The 21,747-nt window shown below is 42.1% G+C and overlaps 1 protein-coding gene across 7 annotated transcripts in view; it reads right to left on the bottom strand.

The window, feature by feature from the left end:
• Positions 1 to 20,524, bottom strand: part of SPAG9 (sperm associated antigen 9) — a 133,496-nt gene extending 112,972 nt beyond the window's left edge. For 3 of the 7 annotated variants that reach the window (XM_030294907.1, XM_030294908.1, XM_030294910.1), the window contains exon 1: positions 20,052 to 20,524. In XM_030294907.1, coding sequence (XP_030150767.1) covers positions 20,052 to 20,354 — 303 coding nt within the window. In that variant the 5' untranslated portion in view covers positions 20,355 to 20,524. The remainder of the gene's footprint in view (positions 1 to 20,051) is intronic. The other 4 variants (XM_030294912.1, XM_030294913.1, XM_030294914.1 and 1 more) reach the window with 2 other exon arrangements.
• Between the last annotated feature and the right edge of the window lie 1,223 nt (positions 20,525 to 21,747).

Genomic DNA, 21,747 nt, shown 5'->3' with positions numbered 1-21,747 from the left:
GTATCTTAAGTAAAAATAAACAGCTATGGGTGCCTGGGTGGCTCAGTCTGTGTAGCTTCCGACTTCAGCTCAGGTCATGATCTCACAGTTCAGGAGTTGGAGCCCTGCATTGGGCTCTCTGAGCCAAAATCAAGAGTCAGATGCTTGGGGCTCCTGGGTAGCTCAAGTCAGTTAAACGTCCAAATTTGGCTCAGGTCATGGTCTCACAGTTTGTGGGGTTGAGCCCCACGTCATCCTCCTTGCTGACAGCTTGGAGCCTGCTTCAGGTTCTGTCTCCCTCTCTCTCTGCCCCTCCCCCACTCACAGTCTCTCTCTCTCTCTCTCTCTCTCTCTCTCTCTCTTTCTCAAATGTAAATAAACATTAAAAAAAATTTTTTTAATCTTCAAGAATCCACAAAAAAACCTATTAGAATAAATAAGCTCAGCAGGATAAAAGATCGATATACAAAAATCAAGTGTGCTTCTAAACACTTTCAATGATCAGAAAATGAAATTAAGCTGCAATTCAGTCAGCAGCGCATCTGACTCTTGATCTTGGGGTCATGAATTCAAGCCCCACGTTGGGGGTAGAGTTTACCTTTAAAATAGTTATTTTTTTTAATGAAATTAAGGAAACAATTCCATTTACGATTGTATCAAAAAGAACTAAATGCCTAGACATAAATTTAACAAAAAAAAAATGTAAAACTTTTATTCTAACAACAACAAAACATTGTTGAAAGAAACAAAATTTAAATAAATGGAAAGCCATCCCATGTTCATGAATCAGGAGACCTAATATTGGTAAGATGACAATAGTCCTCAAACTGATCTACAAATTCAACAAAGTCCCTATGAAAATCCAAGCTGCTCCTTTGCAGAAATTGACAAACTGACCCTAAAATTCATATGGAAATTAGGGGGACCCAGAATAACCAAAGTAATCTTTATTTTTGTTTTGTTTTGCTTTTACCAAAGTAATCTTTAAAAAGACCACAATTGGAGGACATGCTCCTCAATTTCAAAACTTATTACAAAATGACAGTAACCAGGGCCCCTGCGTGGCTCAGTTGGTTAAGCGGTCAACTTCAGCTCAGGTCATGATCTTACTGCTCGTGGGTGGGTTCGAGCCCCGTGTCAGGTTCTGTGTCTACAGCTCAGAGCCTGGAGCCTGCTTCAGACTCTGTGTCTCCCTCTCTCTCTGCCCCTCCCCCGCTCACACTCTGTCTCTCTCAAAAATAAATAAGCATTAAAAAAAAAAAAATGACAGTAACCACAACAGGGTGGTATTGGCTTAAGGACAGATATATAGATCAAAAGGCTAGAATTAAAAGTCCAGAAATAAACCCTCAGATTTATGGTCAATTGTATTTCAACAAGGGTATCAAGAAAATTCAATGGGAAAAGAACAGTCTCATCAACAAATGCTACTGGGGAACTGAATTTCCACACACAAAGGAATTAATTTGAACTCCACATATAAAAAGTAACTCAATGGGGCACTAGATTTCAGCTCAGGTCATGATCTCATGGTCATGAGATCAAGCTCCCTGAGGGCTCTTGGGATTCTCTCTCTGCCCCTCCCCCATTCTCTCTCTCTCTCTCTCTCTCTCTCTCTCTCTCTCTCTCTCTCTCTCTCCCCCCACCCCTTCTCTCTCAAAATAAATAACTCAAAGGCCAACTGGCTGGCTCGGAATAGCATCCAACTCTTGGTCTCAGGGTCGTGAGTTTGAGCCCCACGTTTCAAACAGAAACTGGAACCCTTTGCCAGGGTTTCTAGAGAGATTGGTCCATATATCCATTCAGACTACTGTTAATTTAGGGGCGCCTGGCGGGCTCAGTCCAAAGGGAGTGCGGCTCTTGATTTCAGGGTCATGAATTCAAGCCCCACATTGGGTGAAGAAATTAAATAAACCTAGAAAAAATAAAGTAAAAAAAAAAAAAAAAGTAAAAAGACAACCCACAGAATGGGAGAAAATATTAGCAAGTTATATACCTGATGAGACTTGTATATACATATAATGGAACATTATTCAGCCTTAAAAAGGAATGAAATTAGAATACATGCTACAGAGGGATGAGCCCTAAAAACATGCTAAGTGAAATGAGTCAGACACAAAAGGGCAAATATTTCCATTTACACCAAGTACCTAAAGTAGTCAAATTCATAAGAACAGAAAACAAATGATAGTTGCCAGTGGCGAGAAGGGAGAACCAGGAACTACAGTTTCGTTGGTATGGAGTTTCAATTTCAGATGATGAAAAAGTTCTAGAGATGGAGGGAGCTTCCGGTTGCACAATAGGAATGTATTTAATACCACTGAATTATGCACTTAAAAGTGGTTAAAATGATAAATTTTATGTTATGTATATTTTATCACAATAAAAATTTTTAAGGAAAAAAATATGTTGACAACTATATAAAGTGAAATTTTCACAGAAAGAAAAAATCAGGTTAATCTAATTAAATACATGCAGTCTGTGGAGGGAACAAAAATCTTCTTTTTTAAAAAATGTTTATGTTTCTTGAGAGAGAGACAGAGCAAGCAGGAAAGAGGCAGAAAGAGAGGGAAACAGAGAATCCCAAGCAGGCTCTGAGCTGTCAGCACAGAGCCCAACGTGGGGCTTGAACCCACAAACTGTGAGATCATGACCTGAGCCAAAATCAAGAATCAGACACTTAACCAAGTGAGCCACCCAGGCGCCCCAGAAATGAAAATTTTCAAAGTCAACAATATTAATACTATCAGTTGATTAGTATCACTAAGAAATGAAGTAGTCTTCATAACCATATTATTAAGAAAAAGCTGAAACACCAAAACATTTCTATCACAACTATCTTACTTTTTAAAAGTATATTCATTTATTTTTTGAGACAAAGAACATGTGAGTGGGAGAAAGACAGAGAAAGAGAGGGAGAAAGAGAATCCCAAGCAGGCTTTGCACTGTCCATGCAGAGCCTGACTCGGGGCTCGATCCCACAAACCATGAGATCACAACCTGAGCCGAAATCAAGAGATGGACACTTGGGGCACCTGGGTAGCTCGGTCGGCTGTTTGTCTTGACTCTTGGTTTCAGCTCAGGTCATGATCTCATAGTTTCATGAGCTTGAGCCCCACGTCAGTCTCTGCATGGAGCCTGCTTGGGATTTTGTACCCCCCTTTCTCTGCAAACCGCCCCTCCCCCACAATGGTGCTGTCACTGTCTTCTCAAAATAAATAAATAAACTTAAAAAAAAAAAAAAAGAGTTGGGACACTTAACTGACTGAGCCACCCAGGGGCCCCCCTATTGATGAGGGAGCATAAGACAAGCTGAGGCCCAAGCACAAGCTAGCATTACCCACCTCCCACCAGGTGGGGTATGTGTGACATTACTCAGGCACTCCAGGCTGCCCAAGGACAAAGGAAACAACAGAAAACAAATGGTTAAACTGATAGAGTCTCAGTATACAAATATCTTAGTAAATGACAAGAAAAAGGCAATCTTACCAATAGCCCAATCTCCAGAAACCTATAGACTCAGTTTCCTGGAGCCTCAGTATCACCCTCCCCTCCATAGTGATGTGGGGAACAAAGGCAAGAAGGAACTGGCAGACAAAATTAAGTTTCCTTATAACTTGCAGCCCACTGACAAATACTTAAGGCAGGCAGAGTGAAACATTTCTCTAGGAACTCCCTACTACCTTAATGTTAATGCTTTGCTAGAGGTAAAAACAACCTTGGCTTGACAATAGCCAGGCCTCCAGAAATCAGTGCATCTTGAGCATATGAAAATCTCTTTGGAAACTTCCCTTTCGACTTTACCTCCCGGAGCTCCACAGTATTTGGGGAGCCACTCTTCACCACTCCATTACAGCTCTTTCTGCCCTTGTGTCCTGTTCCATGCTTTAATAAAATCACCTTTTTGCACCAACGACTTCTTCAAGAATTCTTTCTTGGCCATCAGCTCTGAACCCCACCATCATCCCAAAACCTTATCACCTATCACATATTTCAATTAAAAATGTTTCTAGAATTTGTTACAGAAAATAAAATGTAAGAGGTTTCTCCACCAACAGAAAAAAAGTTTCTAGAGTTTCATATATACTTACCTCCTTGAAAGAAGCATATCAAATAAAATGTAACCTTATGTTGATAAGAAGCATCATTATGAATCACCGTGAATCATGATTATAAGCCATACTGTATTATAGTAAGTGATGCCTTCCAGATAAAAACCCAAATTTGACAATACCTGTCCCTTAATTTCTGACTCTTGATTATGTTAAACCTCAATTCTTGCTACCCCTATATGGCATAAGTACTAGTACATTCTTTTAAAGAACATATGGAAAACTAATATTTACTACTTAAATATACCAAAAAAATAAATGTCATGTTTTTGTAGTTTTCTGAATATGTTACACACCTTAAACCTCTCAGAGTTTTTTTTTTGTTCAAAGATTTTATTTTTAAGTAATCTCTACACTGAACATGGGGCTCAAACTCACAACCCTGAGGATCAAGAGTCGCATGCTCCACTACCTGAGCCAACCAGGTGCCCCAAGCCTCCCATGCTTTGGATCTGTGACACATAACCCAGTTAAATGCCACCCTGTCTCTGTGAAAGCTATCCCTCAGGTTGTTAGGCTTTTAGCATCTCGTATAAACAGGACTTGTTTAAAATGCTTACGTAAAGCTGCCCTACTTATTTACATTAGCCTTCCCACCAGACTATGAGCTCCTCGATGGCAAGACCCTAGACTATTCATTCTTGTACCTCACATCTGGGCACAAAGTGTTTAATTAACATCTCTTTTACAAATGAATAAATGAGACGGATGGATAGGTAGGTTGGTATCAGACATCCAGGTAACATTTAGTACTTAACCAAATGCCTAGAGCTTTGAAAAGCTCATTTTTCTTGTATAATCCTTACAATATTCCTGTAAGGAAGTTACTATTATTATCCTTATTTACAATTAAGAAATTGAGGTTTGGCATTAAGAAACCTGTCCATGCTTACAGAGTAAGAATGTAACAGAGCCAGGACTTGAACTAAGGCAATCTGACCCCACTGCCCTTGCCCCTGACCAGGGCAACTTTTTTCAAGTGTATTTATTTATTTAAGAGAAAGAGAGCCCACACAAGTTGGGGAGGAGCAGAGAGGAAGAGAGAATTCCGAGCAGATTCCCCACCACCAGTGGAGAGCCCCATACAGGGCTCAAACCCACCAACCACAAGATTATGACCTGAGCCAAAGTTGGACGCTTAACTGACTAAGCCACCTAGGCATCCCTCTAATAGATACTCTGCTAATTTGCTGTTTATAACCTGGTGAGGGCTAAGAAACTATTTTATTTAAAATAAAGATACTATGAAAAAATAATAAATCAAATCAAATCAAATCAAATAAGGATACTATGGGGGCACCTGGGTAGCTCAGTAGGTTAAGCATCATCAGACTTCAGATCAGGTTATGATCTCCTGGCTCTGAGTTCGAGCCTGGCGTTGGATTCTGTGCTGACAGCTCAGAGCTCAGAGCCTGGAGCCTGGAGCCTGCTTCAGATTGTGTCTCCCTCTCTCTGCCCCCTCCTCTGCGCACACTCTGTAGCTCTCTCTCTCAAAAATAAACAAACATTAAAAAAAATTTTTTTGATAAATAACAAAAAAATAAAATAAGGATACTATGAACAAGTACTTTGCCTTTAAATGTTTATTCAGGAGGCCAAGATCATGAACTTTATTACACAGACTTTGAGATAGTCATTTTAGCTATTCAGAAATCTTTGTTCACTTCCTGGCCCTCAGCTAGCTTTGAGGTGGTTAACAACTGAGTAAATTACTAGATGAATTCCTATCCTAGTATAAAAGTATTCTTTAAAGATTTAAAACTGAACAGAGCCACAAATACGTGGGTAATTTCTGTCAAATGTTTCCCAAATCATATCAAACAAGTTCAAGTAGACTATTTTCATAGTAGAACCATAGACAAACAATAGCCTTTTGAAAAAGTTACCCTTCTGGTTTTACAAAAGCCTGTTTACTTGATTCCACACTTCTATGCAACCTGTTGAATTTTTTAAGAGGTATTTGTTTACAAATAGGTAGCAGTAACAAAAAATGAGGCTAGGGCAACAGGTAACTGAAAGAAAATTCAAACTGAGGATTTGATCACTGAAATTAGAAATTTTACAGGCGCCTGGGTGGCTCAGTAGATTGAGTGTCTAACTTCAGCTCGGGTCATGATTTTGCAGTTCGTGGGTTTGGCCTACGTCAGGCTTGCTGCTGTCAGCACAGAGCCCACTTCAGATCCTCTGTCCCCTTCTTTCTCTGCCCCTCCCCCACTCATGCTCACTCTCTCAAAATAAATTTTAAAAACATTTAAAGTTTCTCCTTCTGACCCTCCCCCTCCCCAGCTTGCACATACATGCGCTCTCTCTAAAATTAAAAAAAATTATAAACTTTATACCATAATAGCCTAGCAGATGCTTTTAACCAATATGTTTCAATGCCCAAGAAATAGAATATTCATGGGGCCCTTGGGTGGCTCAGTCAGTTGAGCGTCTGACTTTGACTCAGGTCATGATCACAAGGTTGGTGGGTTCAAGCCCCACTCTGGGCTTTGTGCTGACAGCTCAGAGCCTGGAGTCTGCTTCAAGATTCTATGTCTCCCTCCCTCTCTGCCCCTCCCCACTCATGCTATGTCTCTCAAAAATAGGTAAACATTAAAAAATATTAATAATAAAATAAAAAGAAATAGAATATTCACTATTCTTCAGGACGAACTTTTCTTCAAAAATAAACGTTTTACTATTTTATTTGTTACTATAAGTACTACTGCTGTATCCTAATTAGAAATGTCTATCAAAAGATTCTAAGCAACAGTTAAAATTCAGCTTGGGCACTTAACGTTCATTTCTGTGAAAATTTTATTCAGACAAACTTATTTCTCAAGCAGCAATTCAAACAAATGTGAAGTGAATTAAAGTACAAAAGAAAGCCACATTAAGTTTAAAATAATCAGAGAATCACGATGCTAACGTGACTTTTAAAATCACCTAGCCCTCCTCCAAAAACAAACAAAACAACAAAGACATAAACAAAATAAAAAATAAATTTTTAGAAATGATAAATGAAAAAAGAGATCACCTAGCCCAACCTTTGCAAATGCAGAAGTAATGCCTACGATGTTAACATTTCAGTTTTTTAAACGCATAAATAGTTCTGGAATATCTGCTATGTATAGGACAATGTAGGTAAAGTGTCTGCAAGAACTCTCCTCAGAAGTCATGGGGCTTTTTTACATACAAAAGTCAAAGGACTTATTGAAGAATTTTTTGGAAGTTTTAGCATAACTTGGCACCAATGGTAAGGACAAATAACTTGAATGCACAAAAGAGAACTTTAAATACTTAGGCTTAGCCATTTGACCTTCAGCATATTCATCCATCCCTCCAACCAACCAACTAACAAATATCTGTTAAATACCTACTGCATCCCAGTAGTTTAGTGGGGGAATTAAAGCCATCAATTAGTTTGCTATAACACTGGAAGTGCTACGAGAAGAGAAGCAGGGTATGCTGTGGGACAATATAAGAGGGGCACAAACCACACCTAGGTGTTCATAAAAGGCTTTCCAGAATTGAAATCTGAAAGATGAATACTGTTAGGGGTGCCTGAGTGGTTCAGTCAGTTGAGCATCCAACTTTGGCTGAGGTCATGATCTCATGGTTCATGAGTTTACTGAGCCCCAAGTCGGGTCTCTGGGCTGTCAGCAAACAGCCTGTTTCAGATCCTCTGTCCCCTCCCTCTCTCTCTGCCCCTCACCCGCTCACACTTTCTCTCTCTCAAAAAAAAATAAATAAACATTAAAAAAAAAAAAAAGAAAGAAAAGATGAATACTGCTAGCCAGGCAACAGAAGAGAAACAGAGTGCCAAGCAAAGAGGCAGCTTTTAAGAAGGCCTGGAGAGAACACTATTTGCAAACAAACTCCCAAGTGTTCAGTAGGGCTCAAAAACGAAAAGATGAGGTTGGTGAGATAAGGAGTGGCCAGATCACAATGCCTTGTCTCCTAAGAACTTTAGACATTTCAAGAACTTTAGACGGAGCCACTGAAGGCTTTTAAGTACAGAAAGATCTGATTAGATTTCCACTTTGGAAAGACTTGGTACAGTATGATGGGCAATTTATTAGTTTGCAATACTAGAAGCAGATAGATCAGTTAGGGGACAGTTTTAGTTGCCCATTCATTTATTCAGAGATATTCACTGGATGCTTTCTTTGTGCTAGATACTGGTAGACAATGTGAATGACACAAAGTCCCACCTCTTTGGAGTTTGGATTCAGGCCAAGAGACATTGGCAGTCTGTATCTGAGTAGAAGAAATGGATTTGGAAGAAGAGAATCCAGAAATATTTAAAAGTTGGAAGAAATAAAATAATAATAATAAAATAAAAAGAAATATGTAAAAGGAAACAAAAGAAGGTAGCAATGGGGGTGAAGGAGAGAGAAGACTTAAGGATGGTAATGAGCTATCTGGCCAGGCAGACAGTGGTATCCCTCACAAAGAGAACAGAGGAGCAGCAGGCTTGGTAGAGAAGTTCAGGTTTGGACATGTCAGGAGACATTCATATTCAAGAAACACCAGCAATGTGGATCTGAAACTCCAGACAGACAGATCTGGCCCTAAAGTTCTTAACAGGCCGTCAACTTCATGAGAGAAGAATCTTGTCTTTGCTCACCACTGTATCCCCAGTGGACACCAGGCACACAGTCAGCACTCTCTAAATATCTATGAAATGAATGAATGGGATATACATTTTGGAATGGTCAACAAACGGTAACTAAACCCATGGGAATGAACAGTATCAGTTAGGCAGGGCACAAAATGAGAACTAGAGGGGAGCTCAGAAAGAACTCCAAGGAATACCAAAGTTAACAACGTAAAAGGAATCCAGAGTGGTCAGAAAAGAGGAAAACTGGAGTGCCTGGCTGGCTCAGTTGGTGGAGCATGCAGCTCTTATTCTCAGGTTTGTGAGTTCAAGCCCCAAGTTGGGTATAGAGAGGAGGAGAGGGAGGAGGAGGAGGAAAAAGAAGAGCAGAAAACCAAGAGAGTTGAAAGCCACAGAATCAAAATATGTTTCTTCACACTCTTAACTATAGAGAACAAATTGATGATTACCAGAGGGGAGGTCGGTGGAGGGGATGGGTGAAACAGGTGATGGGGATTAAGGAGTGTGCTTGTTGTGATGAGCATAGGGTGTTGTACGGAATTGGTGAATCACTACATATTGTACACCCAAAACTAATATTACACTGGAATTAACTGGAATTTAAATAAAAATGTATGTATATATACGATATATATATCGTATATATAGTGTGAGTGTATGATATTTCTTAAGTGTCCAAAAGAATCAAACGTTGCTGAGAAGTATGAGAAAAAGAAAAAAAAAACAGAAGAAATGCACTTATGAGAGCTGCTTACTTTTCTGAATTTTCAAGAAAAATGAAAGGGTAAGAGAAACTGACTATATACATACATCTAAAGTTTCAGGTCTAAAACCTTACTCTTATGAGATGGATTCTTTCATGCATGGGCAGCTTACCTTTTATAACCTTGTTTGTTCCATCTAAAGTGCCAGCCTCTTTACTCTTTATCACATCACCTTTTTTTACTTCCTGTGTGGCATCTATCACAACCTATAATTACAGTGACTGGCTTGTTTATTCTTTAGTATAATATAAACTCCAAAAAAAGCACAGGCTACCTTCCTTGTCTGTTTCGTTTGTAGCTATATTCCCAGAGCCTACAACACTGCCTGCCTGGCTCAAAAAATATTTGTTCTTTTTTTATTTTTTTTATTAAAAAAAAAAAAATTTTTTTTTAACGTTTATTTATTTTTGAGACAGAGAGAGACAAAGCATGAACGGGGGAGGGTCAGAGAGAGAGGGAGACACAGAATCTGAAACAGGCTCCAGGCTCTGAGCCATCAGCACAGAGCCTGATGCGGGGCTTGAACTCATGAACCGCGAGATCATGACCTGAGCTGAAGTCGGACACTTAACCGACTGAGCCACCCAGGTGCCCCTATTTGTTCTTTTTTTAATTTTATTTTTATTTTTTTGTTGTTAAGCGTCTTTTAAAAATTTTTTTAAATGTTTATTTATTTGAGAGAAAGAGAGAAAGAGAGAGAGAGAGAAGAACAGGGGAGGAGCTGAGAGAGAGGGAGAGAGAACTCCAAGCAGGCTCTGTGTTGTCAGCACAGAGACCAACCAGTGTAAGGGTCAATCCCACGAACCATGAGATTATGACCTGAGCCAAAATCAAGAGTCAGACACTCAACTGAGCCACCCAAGTGTCCCTCTTCTTTCTGATCATCTGTGTATCTTTTTATCTTTCTATCTACCTATGGAAATGGGATAGGAAAGAACCAGAAGATCATGGGAGTTTCCTCCCAGCTCTTAAAAAATAACTTCAGGAAGGGCCAGTGAAAATACATTTTAAAGAACAATAACAGAATGCAGTATCACAGAAAATCTCAACCTATCTCAGGGAATCCAATCAGCAGAGTCCCAAATAAAAAATTCTCGGGATCTATAATCCTACTGGAGCAGATGAGATATCCTAGAAAATATATTATAAGTCTAAAAAAAGGTTACTAGAGAAAACATTTACCATAGGGTTAGTTTCTCAATTTCTGTATTCTGGCTTCAAAGGGGAAAAACAATCCCTCATATTTTTATGCTGTAACTTTAAATAAAAAATCTTAACCAACTTTTCAGTCTTATAGGTCTCAGATTTAAATTCCTTATAGAAAAGTATCTAAACTGCAATTATTTCTTCCTTTCCAGATGAGTACATTAGATCATTATAAAAATACTAACTTATTTATCTTTGTAACAGACATAATACTATCCTCTTAAAAATTAATTCAAATAGAATATTAGATAATATCAGAAAATGTTCTCAGTGTAAATAATATTGTGGTTATGTGGTAAGAATGCTCTTTTTCAAATTATATTTAATTTTTTTTAATTATTTTTATTTTTTTTAAATAGTTTCTATGCTCAGTTTGGGGCTAGAACTCACCAGCCACCCTGAGATCAGGAGTCCCATGCTCCACTAACTAAACCAAGGTGAAATGTCAGAACATCTGCAATTTACTTTAAAAGTGTGTAAATTTTGAGTGTATATATATATGTATATGTATACACATACAACACATACACATATATAGGTAAATACAACAACTGCTGAATCTAAGTGATGTATATACAGATGATCAATGCACTTTTAGTTTTCCTGTATGTTTGAACATCTTCTTAACAAAAAGCCAGGGGGAAGGATTTACTGAAAAAGTTTACTGACTTAAAAAAAAAAAACAAAAAAACAATATTTCAAAGTTCCTAATAACTCTATATCCTCAACTTGGAAACTTCTCTCTTGTATTAATAGGTAGATTCCCCAGGGCCCCTGGGTGGCTCAGTCCGTTAAGCATCTTGATTTCAGCTCAGGTCATGATCTCAGTTTGTGGGATGAAGCCAAGTGCCCCCCTTCCCCCAAGGCTGTTAGCATGGACCTGCTTGGGATTCTCTCTCCCCACCTCTCTCCAACCCCTCCCCAACTCACGCTCATTACCTCTCTCAAAAGAAATGAAATGAAATGAAATGAATTAAAAAATATATATGTAAATTCCCATGGTTGAGTTCCAAAATTTTTGGAGGCACCTATTATGCCAAACTATTAGATACTACAATCCCTAAGTGAATAAAACAGTCTTGCATTCAGATAACTAGGGGCGCCTGGGTGGCCCAGTGGGTTAAGCATCCGACTCTTGATCTCAGCTCAGGTCACAATCTCACAATGCACGAGTTTGAGCCCCTTGACAGGCTCTGCACTGACAGCACTGAGCCTGCTTGGAATTCTCTCTCCCTTTCTCTCTCTGCCTCTACCCCATTCATCCTCTCTCTCTCTCTCTCTCTCTCTCTCTCTCTCTCTCTCTCAAAATAAAATTAAAAAAAAAAAAAAAAAAAAAAAACCTAATAACTAAATATGGCCTGGCTGGCTCAGTGGGAAGAGCATGCAATTCTTGATCTCAGGTTCCTGAGTTCAAGCCCCACACTGGGTGTAGAGATTACTAAAAATAAATAAATAAACATCACTGGCTAAAATCTCAAAATGTATAGTATTATATGCACATACTTTTAAATATCAGCTTTTCTGAATACACACATTACACATATTATTAAACTGGGTCTATGTTGATATATTTGATCTCCACCAAATAGTAATTTATTTAGGTAAGAGCTGTATTCATTATGAGTGTTGAACACAGCAAAAAAACTATTTTTAAAATAACTCAGCCATTAACTTGGCCAACAAAACACATTTTTTGGCTAGATTCTAATACTATCTCCACTGGGAACCAAAGTCTCTATATGATTGAAATATGCAGTGTGTAGTGAACCGTAAGCTAAGGAGTCCGAGAAACAGGAAGCAGACTCAGGCACAGAACGGGATCACCAAGCTATGGCACATACCACAGTAACCTAGTGAGCAGTCCTTACTCTACTAATCCGTCCTCTCATTAGAGATCTACCTGATCTAGCTAGGTACCTTACCGTTTTTATATTCTCTCTTGTGATTTTAGAGTTTTTGTTGGGGCACCGGGATGGCTCAGTCAGTTACGTGTCCGAGTATTGACTTTGGCTCAGGTCATGATCTCAAGGTTCGGAGTTCTCACATCCGGCCATATGCTGCCAGTGTGGAGCCTGCTTAGGATTTTCTCTCTCTCCCTTTCTGTTGCTCCCCCGCCTGTGCACTGTCTCTCTCTGTCTCTCTCTCTCTCTCTCAAAATAAAAATTAAAAAAGAAAGAGAAAGAAAGAAGTTTGTTTTAAAAAAAGTTTTTGTTGGGGCGCCTGGGTGGCTCAGTCGGTTAAGCGGCCGACTTCGGCTCAGGTCAAGGTCCGTGAGTTCGAGCCCCGCATCGGGCTCTGTGCTGACAGCTCAGAGCCTGGAGCCTGTTTCAGATTCTGTGTCTCCCTCTCTCTGACCCTCCCCCATTCATACTCTGTCTCTCTCTGTCTCAAAAATAAATAAACGTTAAAAAAATAAATAAAATAAAATAAAATAAAATAAAATAAAATAAAATAAAATAAAATAAAAACGTTTTTGTTTCTTTTAGTAATCTCTACACCCAAACATGGGGCTCAAACTCCCAGCCAGAGATCACGCTCTTCTGACAGAGCCAGCCAGATGATGCCCTCTCTTTTGAGATTTTAACCAAATGAAAACGTGAATGTCCCTAAAGCAAGGACACATAATGGTATCTCACTTATATACCTACATTCAGAAATCTCTGAAGGTAAAAAAAGGATAAGATCTGTCTTAAGAGTTAATAACCATCAATGGTTAAGGGACTGCCATTTCAAAAGACAACAACCCATCACCACCACATTCAAACACGCACCTAGAGAACAAACAGATTGTTCATTTCAGAAAGGGTCTCGAAGTAGGGACTGACCAGGAGCAGTATGAAGTTTATTCAAATGGTTCAGCAAGAAAAAAACATTCGTTTGTTTGTTTTTAAGTAAACTCTAGGCCCAAACTGGGGCTTGAACTCACAACTCTGAGATCAAGAGTCACACGCTCTACCGACTGAGCTAGCCTGGTGCCCCAACAACAGTATTTTTTAAAATATGAAAATATGGGGGCTCCTGGGTAGCTCAGTCAGTTCAGGTCCAATGCTTGATTTTGGCTCAGGTCATGATCTCGCAGTTCGTGAGTTCAAGCCCCACGTTGCTATGCACTGTCAGATTTTCTCTCTCGCCCTCTCTCTCTCTCAAAATAAATAAACATTTAAAAAATAAATAAATAGAAGGAGTTTGAAAGCTAATAAATAACACGTATATTCAAACATGTAAGATGACAAATGCTGATACTCCCTGGACACCAATTTGCTCTCCTGTACTGACATTTGGCCACCCTCTCCTAATGCTGTTCTTTTGTGAAATAAAGCAGCAAAGTTCAATTCTTTTTTTTCTTTTTTTTTTTTACATTTATTTATTTTTGAGAGACAGAGACAGTGTGAGCAGGGGAGGGGCGGAGAGAGAGGGAGACACAGAAGCAGAGGCAGGCTCCAGGCTCGGAGCTATAAGCACAGAGCCCCATGCGGGGCTCAAACCCACGAACCATGAGATCATGACCTGAGTCGAAGTCGGAGGCCCAACTGACTGAGCCACCCAGGAACTCCAAAGTTCAATTCTTTAAGCCAATAGAGTTGACAGAATTAAGGCTAGAAGTCTGAAGAACCATCACAATTACTGATTTAAATAACAACAGTACTAAAGGCACAAAATAAACTTAATGTTGAGGCAGACGTGTAATTTCAGTTCTTCAACTAAGTCTTCAGCAGCCACTATCAACAAAATTTAAGTTATAAGTATGCAAAATTACTCTTCACTCCTATTCCTTGATAAAAAGTCACATAACTCAGTGAAGAGACATCAAATTTTCCTTTTTAAGTGTTTATTAAAGAGATGAACTTAACTGTCATTGTAAATTACCTTGCAAACAAATCAAAATTAACTTCTTCAAGGTGCCTGGGTGGCTTAGCCTCTTAAGTGTCCAGCTGCTGGTTTCTGCTTAGGTCATGATCTCATGTTTCATGGGATCAAGCCTTGAATCAGGCTCTGTGCTGACAGTGAGAAGCCTGTTTGGGATTCTCTTTCTCTCTCTGCCACTGCCCCACTCTCTCTCCTCTCAAAATAAATAAAAACACATTTTTAAAAATGTTAACTTCTTCAACAGGTTTGATTAAAATATTTTTTATGATAGGCACTTGAGTAGCTCAGTCAGTTAAGCACCCGACTCTTGGTTTCGGCACAAGTCACTATCTCATGGTTCGTGAGTTTGAGCCCCATGTCAATCTTTGCACTAACCACACAGAGCCTGCTTGGGATTCTCTCTACCTCTCTCTCTTTTTCTATCTTTCTCTCTCAAAAATAAATAAACATTTTAAAAAATAAAATATTTCTTATGAATGAGAACTATATCAATAAAAAGAACACTGAATATCCATGCCTGCTTTCCTGCCCAAAAATCTTATCACTCCCATGTTCACACACTTCCAAAGAAAACAATTTGATTACAGTCTTCATATAAAACATCAATTTTGTTTCTGCTTTAAGTGCTGATTCACTGGGGAAAAGTTAATTTTGAAAATTCTTGGTGGTCTCTCTCACCTCAGCATTTTTTATTATTATTTTTTTAATGTTTATTTATTCTTGAGACAGAGACAGAGAGTGAACAGGGGAGGGACAGAGAGAGAGGGAGACACAGAATCTGAAACAGGCTCCAGGCTCCGAGCTGTCAGCACAGAGCCTGACGCGGGGCTCCAATTCACGAACCGCGAGATCATGCCCTGAGTTGAAGTCAGACGCTTAACCAACTGAGCCACCCAGGTGCCCCTCACCTCATCATTTAATCACCTCTATTTTTTAAGCAAAAAGCCACAGAAAAGCAGTCATAACATCACGCAAATCTTCCTCCCAGCAAGGATATTCTCTCCTCAGCTCATTCTCTTCAGATGTGCTTCTATAGTGCAGGAAGGAAAGGGAGGATTGAAAAGGGTGCACCTTTATTTTTATGTGCAGTCTCCCTCTATTCAATCATGCTAAATAAACTCTCACTTTGAAAATAATGGTGATAAGAAACAAGGCCCACAGAATCACTTGGAACTAAACTTCTAAGGAAAGGGTTCTTAAACTCATTTGCCTACTTATCAGAAAAGTATTGTCATTTTTTTAGTTACTCAAAGCAATCATGTTTATTTTAAAAGAATCAGAACTTGCACAAACAAAAACATCAAAACACTAACATATTCTTCCCAAGAATAACATCTCTCTCCAGATCACTCTGTATAAAAACTTTTGTTTTCAAAAATCACTAATAGGGGCATCTGAGTGGCTTAGTCGATTAAGCATCCAACTCTTGATTTTGGCTCAGTCCGTGATCTTGCTGTTGGTAAGTTGGAGCCTCACATGGGGCTCCACACTGACAGTGCAGAGCCCGCTATGGATTCTCTCTCCCTCTCTCTCTGCCTCTCCCCCACTTGCACTCTCTCTCAAAATAAATAAATAAACTTAAAATATATATTACAAAACAAAAACAAAAACAAAAACAAAAACTGATTGGGGGCACCTGGCTGGCTCAGTTAGTAGAGCATACCACTCTTGACCTCAGGGTCATAAGTTTGAGCCCCACATTGGATGTAGAGATTACTTAAAAATAAAATCTTAATTCTCTCCCCCTCCACTGCTCGCTCTCGCTCTCTCTCTCACTCTCAAAAATAAATAATTAAACATCAAAAAAAAAGAAAGAAAGAAAATCATTCTAGGCCAAGGGAACAGCATCGGCAAAGGCATCACACAGGACTTAGATAAGAAATAGAAAGATGTAAGATGAGCAGAGAGCCCATAGGGGAGAGTAGCAAGTAATAAGATGATAGATATCTTGATTAGCATTCGAAACTGATCATAAATTTGTCTAAAATCAGCCCTTCTTATGTTGTCTTTAATTTTTTTTTTTTTTTTTGAGAGCGAGAGCATGAGGTGGGGAGAGGGGCAGCACGAGGGAGGGAGGGAGAGAGAAATAGAGAGATAGAGACAGAGAGAGAAAAGGAGAGAGAGAATCTCAAGCAGGTTCCATGCTCAGCTCGGACTTGATCCCACTACTCTGGGATCATGATCTGAACCAAAATTGAGACTTGGATGTCAACCAACTGAGCCACCCAGACACCCCTCCTTTAGGTTGTTTTTAAAGATTCACAAAAACAGCAGACTAACTACACACACAAAAATTCAAATAAAAGCAAAGAAAAAGATAGAAAGTATTCAAATTAAGTAATACCACTAGAATAAAGATTAAATTTCCGATCCCTTGCTGAGAATTCCTGCAAGCAAGAGATTAAAGTACTTTACACCCCCTAAAACATTCTCACCATTTATATACCCTCCTAAATTTCCACAAAGGTGCTCAGAATTTACTTTACACTTTCTAGTAATGGACAATTTCCAGGCTTTCAAATACTTTTGCTGTAAATACCCGGAGGCACTTTTGCTGTAATAGCAGACTCTTAGGCTCCATATTAAAGGCCACAAACAGAGCACTCACAAAAAATTAAACACAGAATTCACTTGTGCATGTTGGCCTAAGAAAGACTGAATTTCTGGAGACTGGGTAAATCTTGATTTATCATCTTACATGAAAAGGGATAACAAGGTGGTTTTATGTTTATGTTCTGGGAATTGGCTCATCTAGCATTTCATCAATGCTCTCTATTCTCAGGTCATGGCTCTTTGCCCAAAGGTTTCATTAGAATTTACAGACATGTTTGAAAAAGTATCAGTTACAAAAAAAGTCATCGGACAACTCATTTTTTAAAAGTCATTTACTGGGGCACCTGGGTGGCTCAGCCAGTTAAGCATCTGACTCTTGATTTCTGTTGAGGTAAATCTCAGGGTTCCTGGGTTAGAGCCCTGTGTTGGGCTCCTTGCTGACAGTGTGGAGTCTGTTTGGGATTCTCTCTCGCTCTCTGTCCCTCCCCCGCTTATGCTCTCGATGACACACACACTCTCTCTCCCAAGACCAAATTTAAAAAAAAAAAAAAAAAAGTCACTTACTTATGAAATTAATATACAGTCCAGTGCCTGGCAGTTAGTTTTATTTTCTGATTCTGCAACCTGTGGCAGATGTTTTTCTTAGCACGTGTGATCCTGGCCTTTTGCCATGTTCACACAGCCCTAAAGGAGTTTAAAACTGGAGGGAGCATTTCTTTTATCCAAGGTGATAGGTTCATGCTGGGGTTGCTCCTCACCTGTGTATATATGTCTCTTCCCAGTACCTCCCATTACCCAATACTGGGGAGGGTCTGTATGAGGATGAAGACACAGCAGGCCACTGCAGTGGTAGCATAGCACCCCTGTTCTATAAACAGTGCTAATAAACTAGAAATCACAATCCCATCTTTTTGTTGTTGTTGTTTTTTATTTTGAGAGAGAGGAGAGAGTGAGAGAACACACACAGGAGGGGCAGAGAGCGAGAATCCCAAGTAGGCTCCATGCTGTCAGCACAGAGCCCAATGTGGGGCTTGAACTCATGAACCGTGAGATCATGACCTGAGCCAAAATCAAGAGTGGACACTTAACCAAGTGAGCCACCCAGGCGCTCCACAATCCCATCTTTAGATTTTTTTTCAATCCCTTCCTCCCTATGTACTTGGAAATACTCTTGAAATAAAGTCAAGTTTACTTGGCAAATCCAATGCCATTGCTTTGAGACAAATGGATCACAAAATTAGAACTAAAAATCATTGCTATAGTCCAGCTTTAAAAAAAGAGAAGAGGGATGCCTGGGTGGCTCAGTCAGTTAAGTGTCTGACTTTGGCTCAGGCTATGATCTCGCGGTCTGTGAGTACAAGCCCCGCATCACTCTGCACTGACAGCTCAGAGCCTGGAGCCTGCTTCAGATTCTGTGTCTTCCTCTCTCTCTCTGCCCTTCCCCCACTCAACACTCTCCTTCTCTCAAAAATAAATAAACATGAAAAAAAGAGAGAGAGAGAAGAAATGGGGCTCCTGGGTGGCTCAGTCAGTGGAGTGTTGGACCTGATTTTGGCTCAGGGTCATGATCTTAGGGTCCTGGGATCCAGCCCTGCATTGGGCTCTGCTCCTAGTGTGGAGCCTACTTAAGATTTCCCCTCTCCCCCCACCCCCCACCTCTCTTTCTCTCTCTCTCTCTCTCTCTCTCTCTGCCCCTCCCCCCCACTCTAAAATAAATTTAAAACAATTTTTTTTTAAAGGAAAAGAAAAAGGAACTACTGGACCTAACACAAAGGTATATGTGACAAAATTAAAAGTTCAAATTAGGGCTAGGAAATAAGCTGCGAAACAAATCTCACATCCTAATAACTTTTCAAGCATTTTTGAAAGAGAACATATTGTTGGTTCAATAATTACTTACTTAGCTTCCTTCTATCACCATGTATTTAGCTAGGTGTGCTAGATGCTCACAAACAAAGACGAACAGGACACTTCCCCTGCATTAGTTAAGTTCAAGAGAAATAATGCCAGCACAGCCTGAAAGCTTAAATCTTTGACTGTCTCAAGAAGTCCAAGGCCTATCACTTGCTACTCCAGAGCTCCAAAAGGTTCAGGCTCGAGGTGAGGGCGCCGAGGTCACTGCAGAGATGCCAGGGTTAACAGCCAGCCAAGGGCACCTGTAAATTGCAGTCTGAACAAGGTTGCCCACAGTCGCCTACACCTCCTCAACCCCGCCCCGCCCCCAGTCCTCTTTATAAATAAACGGGAGCGTTTTTACGGGGAACTGTCCAAGGTGATCACCTGACACGGAGGAACGCTTTGGTGTGAGATACCACCAAAATAAAACTGTACACTCTCTATATTTACAGAGTGTTGCTCTACAACATCTAAGTGTTGACAAAGTGTCAACCAAGGCACATAAAATAAAATAAAACCTCTTTTTCAACAGGGCTAAGACGTCAAGAAGAAACTGACCGAAAGAGGGAGATCTCTAACTTCCCAAAGCAGCAACCCCCTGGAAAGGTACTGGAACCAGCGGAAGTTACATATCCAGGACAGAAGTGTTTAAATACACCCCCCCTTCCACACACACACACGCACACACACACCATGGTAAAAGTTTGAACTGCCATCTGACTATCCTACGGTGGTCGGAAACTTCCCTAAACTACAAGCGAGAGCCAGCCACACTAAAATCGCCCTCAGTCAACCTCAGGTGCCCTCAGGCCAAGCTGCGGCTTCCTCCCCGGGCCTTGCCTCCTCACCTCCCTCCCCTCCCCCGGACACTCACTAGCCTGCCTCGGCTTCCGACGCCGGCCGGGGTCCTGAGGATCTCGCGGCCGCGGGCTCGGCCCGGGGGGCTTCGGCCTCGGGCCCGCCTCCAGGAGGCCCGGCGCGCCCCCTCCCGGGCCGGGCCGGGCCGCGACCCCCGGCCCCCCGGCCTGCCCTCGGGCCCGGCCCCCGCCCTCCCCGCCGGCGGGCCCTCACCTCCTCGGCGTGCTTGCGCAGCGCCTTCTCCCGCTCGTACTGGGTGATGAGCTGCTCGTTGTCGTCCCGCAGCAGCTCCAGCTCCACCTGGTGCTCCTGGTCCTGCGCGAACACCGAGTCCAGGTTCTCCAGCACGGCCACCACCAGTGGCATCAGCTCCTTGACCACCTCCTCGTCGTAGCGCCCGATGAGCCGCTCGAACTCGCGGTAGATGGAGCCGGCCAGGCCGGACACCCGCTCCGACATCACGGCCCCGGAGCCGCCGGGCTCCTCCTGGTACACCACACCGTCCTCCAGCTCCATGGTGGCGGGCGGGCGGCCCGGGGCGTCGCCGGCTGAGGAGGCGGCACGGGCCCGCACGGGACGGGCCCGGCTGGGGCTAGGGCTGGGGCTAGGGCTGGGGCTGGGGCTGCGCCCGGCGGGGTGGGGGGCCCGGGCCCGAGGAGGGGAGGGGTGGGGTGAGCGCACTCAGCCCAACGGCCGCTGCACCAACTGCCGGGGCGGCCGGGCCGCGCGCGCCACACGTCACCTGCGGGGCGGGACCCGCGCCGCGTCGGCCCGATGGGCGGGGCCCCGCGGGAGGCCAGGCGCGGCCGGGGGCGGGGCCATGCGTCATCGTGCGCCGGCGGAGGGGGCGCCGTGGCGTCACCACTGGGCGCCGCGCGGCGGGCGCGTTCGCCAATGGGAAAGGCTGCGGGAGGAGGGTGGCGAGAACTGTCAGCCCCCGGCGGGATTTGCTGGGCGGGTCCCAAAGGAAAGGGAGGGGTTCTGGAAGAGTGACTAGCAGTCCAGAATTAACATAGCTAACATTTCTACTGCCTTTTTAAGCTCACAAAGGGCTTTCTCATTTGTTCCTCACACCAGGCGTGGTGCGGTAGACGTTCGTCTCACAGACAAGGAAAGTAGGCCCGGAAAAGTTGTGGTTCACTCAAGGTCACGCAGCTAGAACGGGAAGGAGGCTGATGTGGGGCTCAAACCAGTTCAGGTTAAGAATCTCAGGCTCAGAGAAGAGTGGGAAACTGAGGGAGAGGAACAGCAACCTTACTAAAGCGAGGTCTCCCTGAGTGGTAAGGTGGTCTCGATACAACTATTTGGGGATAACGAGAGTAAGGATAGCCTGAAACAGAGGAAGTGCAAAGCATTCTGGAGAAGGATAAAACTGCAACGCCACATCTCGCACTTTCCCAAACACTGAGTTTCGGGGCTTCTCCCGTCCAACTTGGGAGAGTGGCATTTCCTGGCTCCAGCCAGCCTACTTTCTTCCAGTCTTGAAGAGGAGCAAAGCGGGGAAGGGAGGGGTTAGGGAGTCCAGGAGGAAAGGGGTGGAGACTGGGGTGAATAAGTCCCATGATACGGGAGATCTCCGCCGCCTGGGAGAGCGTCACGTGTGGGGAATGGCACAACACCCAAGCCTCCGGCGGGCTGAGTCAAAGATCGCCTTCCGGTCTTCTTTGCCCTCCCTAGAGGAGGCGGGAGACACTCCCAAAAATTCCTTTCCTCCGCGGCAGGTGACTCAAGGCGTATTGCGTCCGGTCTCTTCTAAGAATAGGGAAGAAAAGGCAGGACTTGGAGAAACGAAGGTTTAGGGGGGAGGAATAGGCCACTCCCGTGATCATAAATACCCTTGACTTGTTTACAACTTCAAGTTCTTCCTACCAAGTTTGAACTAGTCCCCCAACGTCTTCCAACCTGGACC

This window comes from Lynx canadensis, chromosome E1 (assembly GCF_007474595.2).
Source record: "Lynx canadensis isolate LIC74 chromosome E1, mLynCan4.pri.v2, whole genome shotgun sequence".
Taxonomy (NCBI): Eukaryota; Metazoa; Chordata; class Mammalia; order Carnivora; family Felidae; genus Lynx; species Lynx canadensis.
Note: the sequence above shows the minus strand (reverse complement) of the source record. Positions and strands in the feature narration are given on the sequence as shown.